The sequence below is a fragment of the Trypanosoma equiperdum genome (assembly GCF_001457755.1).
Source record: "Trypanosoma equiperdum strain OVI genome assembly, contig: ctg_1406, whole genome shotgun sequence".
Classification (NCBI taxonomy): Eukaryota; Euglenozoa; class Kinetoplastea; order Trypanosomatida; family Trypanosomatidae; genus Trypanosoma; species Trypanosoma equiperdum.
The window spans coordinates 1-5,664 of NW_027123401.1; the positions used below are offsets into that span (position 1 = coordinate 1).

General features: G+C 51.1%; 4 protein-coding genes across 4 annotated transcripts; 1 reads left to right on the forward strand and 3 right to left on the reverse strand.

The window, feature by feature from the left end:
- Positions 1–480: 480 nt before the first annotated feature.
- Positions 481–1,440, forward strand: TEOVI_000763100 (uncharacterized protein; the record flags this gene model as incomplete). The annotated part of the gene is made up of 1 exon (XM_067221305.1): positions 481–1,440. One exon carries the CDS (start codon positions 481–483, stop codon positions 1,438–1,440), a length of 960 nt encoding a protein of 319 aa, XP_067077406.1.
- Positions 1,441–1,783: 343 nt separating this feature from the next.
- On the reverse strand, positions 1,784–3,148 carry TEOVI_000763200 (mu-adaptin 4, putative; the record flags this gene model as incomplete). The annotated part of the gene is made up of 1 exon (XM_067221306.1): positions 1,784–3,148. The coding sequence occupies one exon, from the start codon at positions 3,146–3,148 to the stop codon at positions 1,784–1,786; it is 1,365 nt and encodes a 454-aa protein (XP_067077407.1).
- Positions 3,149–3,497: 349 nt separating this feature from the next.
- TEOVI_000763300 (uncharacterized protein) lies at positions 3,498–4,067 on the reverse strand (the record flags this gene model as incomplete). Its single annotated transcript, XM_067221307.1, has 1 exon — positions 3,498–4,067. The coding sequence occupies one exon, from the start codon at positions 4,065–4,067 to the stop codon at positions 3,498–3,500; it is 570 nt and encodes a 189-aa protein (XP_067077408.1).
- A 406-nt stretch (positions 4,068–4,473) lies between these two features.
- TEOVI_000763400 (uncharacterized protein) lies at positions 4,474–5,385 on the reverse strand (the record flags this gene model as incomplete). Its single annotated transcript, XM_067221308.1, has 1 exon — positions 4,474–5,385. One exon carries the CDS (start codon positions 5,383–5,385, stop codon positions 4,474–4,476), a length of 912 nt encoding a protein of 303 aa, XP_067077409.1.
- Positions 5,386–5,664: the final 279 nt, after the last annotated feature.

Consider the following 5,664-nt stretch of genomic DNA (forward strand, 5'->3'; position numbering starts at 1 on the left):
AGTGTCTCGAATGCAATACTGGAGGTGTCATCCTGCAGTTTCCCACGCCCGTCTAGCAGTTCCCGAAAAAAAGGCACACACGAACCCGTGGACAGATTCATTTTATGTCTGCAGTGACCTGCTTGACCCGCCTTCGTTGGCCCATCAACTTCAGTGACATCAGAGACTTCAACAATATTAAGCTGACAGGAGTCGTTGTCGTGTCCTAAGGAATGTTTGCAACGGTTTTTTCCAGGGTGGCCGTGGGACTGAGTTGCATAGTGGTCGTTTTTTTGCAGCAGGCACTTTTCATAATCGAATTCTTCCGTATCAATGCTATCGACAGACGAGGTAAGTTCGTATGGAACATTGGTCCGCCGTGCCACCGACGTCATTGGCCAATCAGTGAGGCTCTTCCCTGTGTTTTCGTTGTTCACCGTCCCTTTTCTCGGGCTTGTGCTTGAAAAATGATCATCAAATGAAGCAATACTGCAACTGGCAATGCGTGGCGCCGGACCGCCAACATGCTCATTGGTGGCGGTGCCGGTGTTCTTTTTCGACGAGCAGTTGCCACGTAGAGCAGGGGATGGTACAGCTGATAAGTACGGGGAGCTGCCCTGCACCTTCCTCTTGTCATCACACTCTCTATTTCTTTCGATGACAGAGTGTGGGTCAAAGGGAAGGGACGTTGCACTTTTCATGGTTCGTGGGGACGCGGATGATTTACCACGGGGAGGCAGACCCGTCGGCCACCCCAGGCACGACGCTGAGCCTACACACGTAGCTGCAGCGGCTGGAAAGCCCTTTACCCCTACCCAGGCGCCCCTTCTCCTGGCCACAGCGTTATATTCTTCGCTAAGGTCTATGGATGGACGTTTGCTAGTAGGCAAAGAGCGAGGCGTCGATTGCGCAAATGCACTCAAAACCTTTTCTCTGGCAGTTCTGGCGTTGAACTCCCGCCGAAGTAGCGCCGCCCGTGTCTGCCGAGGTGACCTCAGAATTAAGGCGTCTCCAGTAAAGCGCGGGTTGACATGTTTGTTGCCGGCGGCGGTGGTCACCGCAGTGGTAGCGACCTCAACGAGGCTTGGGCTGACATATCCTGTTTCGCTGTCAGAAGATGCCCGCCCTGTGCACTGCGGACCCCATTGGGCACCTAACAACTCCTCCACCGTTTTCGGTGGACCTGGCACGTCACGTGAGCTTTTCAAGGAGAAAGAGCCACTACGTGGTGGAAGTGCTGCAAAAACCCCATCGTCCTTACTTCCCTTCCTCTCCCTTTTATCTCTGATATCAATCACGACTCTTATGGGTGACGGCGGTTTAAGGTCCAGGTCTGGGGCAATCACACCCGACTCCCTAATCCGCCTCCATGGAATTCCTCTTGTGGACTTTACCGGCCTTACCGCCGCGTCCGCCTGCTGTATGGGAGGGATGTCGAAGAAAAGCGGCTCCTTACTATAGTCTACGTCTTTCTCTTCTAACCGCTCGGACGAGCGCTGGTCGGCGGTAACCCACAGAGCTGAGTTGGAAGTCGAGCCCTTCATCGTATTCGATCCAGACAACTGAGTTGGAGACCTATTTCGTTTATTGGACGAGGGGGGAGGAAACAACTAAAATGGGAAGCAAAGGATGCCATAAGACGGTGACACTAATATGCGTATATACATTTCAAATAAAGCAGTATGAGACGATAAAAGCTCGAAAACCACAGGAAACAGTGGTGACAGCAGCAATCTCAACAAGCTTGCCGCCAATCGCGGCGTTCACTGCGACGTGCAGAACTCCATAAAAGTGACAAAACACTTCAATGTGTTCGGAATACGTAGGAATCAGCTAACACAATGTTTCTAATCCAACGTGACGGGTTGTAAGCATCGCTACGCTCTGTGATATCCAGTGCCTTGACGCTGAGACCTGTCAGACTGTACTGCGGGACCTCAAACTCCACCGAGATGGGGCCTAATTTGCGGTGAACATCCGGTTTCACCGCTGTACCCGTACTGAGACGAATGCTGCAGACCTCTTCGGCCGTCCCCAAGAGCTTCTCAATGCTCCACACGGCACAACACTCTTCTTTCCTGTGCTCAAATGCTTGTCCTGAGACGTCCGCCTTAAGCTCCGCTGCCGCAGCGGTACAGAACGGTGGTGTAGGAACAGTGACGGTGACGTTTATGGCGTAACGGCCGGCGGGAATAGCCGCCCGCACGCGCAATTCCAGTTCTAACTGATGCTCTGACAACTCGACCAGCGAATGTGCGAGATGGAGCGGCATCGTGGTCGCTGAAATACTACAGTGATAACTCATGAGCGTGAACTCTCCCTCCGGTGGGTGGATTGAGAGCAGTCGCTCAGACTCGAATTTGTTGTAGTCAGCCTCGTCGTGGAAGTTGACGTAATCAAGTAAGGAAGAAGAAAGCTCATACCCCCTAACGCCAAATCCACCGCTCAAGAACAGGTTAAGAACTGGGGTACCCACAAGAAAACTTTTCATGACGATTGAGCCATCAACACCTACCACCACCACCTGTCCAGCAGCGTCAAATACGGCATGAAGGCGCTCAATTAAATCCACATAAATCTCGTTTCTCTGCTCCGCAGATGCCTTCATAACGGACGTTTCTGTTGCATCACTGCACCGTGTCTGTTCCAAAATATCCCCGATGCCTAAGCTATCGACAAGGTAATCCATGGATATGAAGTTATCCCGCATTACAGGAACGATGTCGTTAAAAATATACGGCCGCAGCCGTTTCGTGCTCAGTTCCTGAGGTATGCCGAGGTCAAGCACTTCATCCAACAACTCGTACACTAACGTGAAGTTTTGTCGCACTGCTTTTTCTGAGATGGAACCCAAGTAGTCCCTGATGACCTCCAAAATGCGAAGGAGCATGTCCAGCGTCAGACTCGGCGACGTGTTTGTCAGCGATGTGCAAACAAAAAGAAGTTCGTTACGCTTGACGAAGCAAAAGTGTACACCCTTTTCCGTGAAGAATGGAGGGCAGTCGCCCTCAGGCGCTGAGTGCCGAATGAGCCTCCTGTGGGTTCCATCCCAGAATTTGTAAGTGCGAAAGAAAGTCTCATCGGTGTTGGAAGGGGCATCTCGTTTGTAGTCCTTAAAGACAATTCTCTCACCACGAGGAGAAAGGATGAACACTTGCGAAATGGGCATCTTTTACGCTGGCTGACACGGATGAGGGGTGTGCCTCCCGCCGGCAAGAGACAAAGAGTCCGGAGAGCAGAAAGCAATGTTGTCACTAGACCACACATAAGTGCCGGACGACACGGCGTCACGAGTGGGAAGTGCAGACAGAGCACCTTTTATGTGTTTGCCCAGATGCCATGAGGAGGACACATTCACAAAAAGTAGCTAGGGGGATTTAAACAAACAAACAAAAAATGGTGACCTACATACATCGCTAGTGCCCCCCTACTACGTACTGGAGAACTATATATATATATAACGAGCAACTCAGGGGAAAGCAGCCGTAGTGTCCCCCCTCTCTTCATCTATTTTTCTGTCATTTCGCTGCTGCTCGCGTGTCAACATAACACTGGCGCAGGCCGCTTGTCATGCGATCAATATCTTTCGTCAGCTCGCCATTTTTGTCCAGAATCAACTGCAACTGCTGCTCAGCACGCTGAACATTTTGCCTCCACTTTCGAATGAGTGTATTTACCAACTCCAGCGTCTGCTCAGCTTCCTCCTCCACACGTGCCTCTGTCGCCCTGCAGGCCCGCTCGGCCCGCCGCCTAGAGCCAGATGCAAAAAACCACGTGAACAGTGTTAAAACAACACAAGCTGCTGGGATGTTATGCTCTTCCTTCCACTTGTGCTGTGCGATACCAACGGCGTGCGATTGGACAGCACTGAAGTCCCGCCGTCTCACCGCGTCAAGTATTTCTGCCGTGGGAATGCTATATTCCTCTTTTTCTTCATCCTTCCCAACGGCTTTGGGTGTTGTTGCGGTCGGATTGGCACTGCCAGTGACAGGCTGGTTGGGCCCAGGGTTAGTACTTGAAGTAAAGCGATATGAGGTGTTCCACACAACTAAAGGGGAAAACCTTGCTCCAAGAAATGACTTACGCATCGCTCACACGAATACTCTTCTGCTTCCTTTATTGGATATGTCCACCTTCTCTACAACCCACAAAAAGAAAGTGGAAGGTGGTGAGGAAAATAAATAAATAGAGGAATAAAAACGAACAGATACTTCATCGACAATCAGCAATGTCACCTCTAGGCGCGATGTGCCTTTAATCAACTACATGGAAGCGCGGTACTTACGTTAAAGAGCTAAATGCCACTTTTCGCAGATAAGCAAGAGTAACCCGGTAAGCTCCACAGACTCGCCATATGGCAACAGTGTAGAGGCAAATATAAAAAGGGGAAAGGTGTTGTGAGGAAGGAAGGGAAGAACTGAGACACATATCCGCCGGCACTATATAGAAGAGACGAAGCTAGAAGAGTTGTAAAAATAGACGCTGTAGCACCACTTAGTCGCTTCCCACTATTTGCACCTCAGAAGACCGCGCCAACACCACAACGAAAGCGAAACTCATCGGTGGTAAGCGTACTACAGACATCTGCTGCCGCTCTAAAAAACACCAACTTAAAATACCCTCGTCACAATCCAGCTCGACTCGAATGCGTGCGTTAGCCGCGTATGTGACACCCGTTCTTTCCATCACGGCCTCGCCGAAGTTATGCACCGTTCGACCGTCGTTCCAGCAAAGTGCAAACCCCTCCCACTGGTCTACGCTGTCTGCCCACATTTTCTCTTTGTCACGCGAAATAACTCCGACTGCCATCGTATCACATCGAAGCACATTGAACGTGATGCGGTACTTTCCCCTGCGGCAATAAGACCCAGCCGTGGCGCACACAACATCAGAGAAGAGGCGACCGCTGCAGGGTAGCGGGCAGAAAGGGCCTTCCACTACAACGGCATAACGTGAGGACCAGGAGCGTAGAAGGCCGTAGAAACGTGCCTCTGCATAGCAGGCATCGCGGTAGGCCTCCGGAATGGGATTTTTATATCCGCGCAGCAAATTCAGCAACATTCCGAAGAGCATAGGGTTCCTACACGGAACCTCGATGGCATTTTCAACGCCTCGGTCAGCAGTGTGCTGTTGGAAATGCTTCACGGCCATGAGGAAGAGCACCGACTGTGGATCCTTCAGTAGCAACTCGCGCCGCACACAAAAATCCTTTCCGTCCACACGAAAACTAACAACATCAGGGAGTGCTACGTTAAAGTTGCAAAGCTCGCGTTGCAATGATCTCAGCCTTGCGACTACTCGCTCGGACCAGGCGTTAGAGGTCGGTGTAACGGCGGCGGCATAAGGAGCCACCTGCTCCACTACCGTGCTTACGGCAGCGGCCTCCTCATCGGAATCGACATACATGAGGCAAAAGAATCACGCACCAGAATAATGAGGTGCAACCTAACAATGCTTACCTTCTCTTACACTACTTACTGAGCCGCTGATGGTCAAAAGCGCAGTACTTTGAGACAGCGCCTCGGCACGCAAATGCACAAATGACAGAAGATGTAGTGGCCAAGGTGGTATGTTCAACACATCCCGAGAAGAATTAGATCATTAGATAAATGAAGCGGTTCCCTGGACGACCCGTATACACCGGGCACGGATACACCACTCCCCTCTCGAAAATGAAAAAAAAAA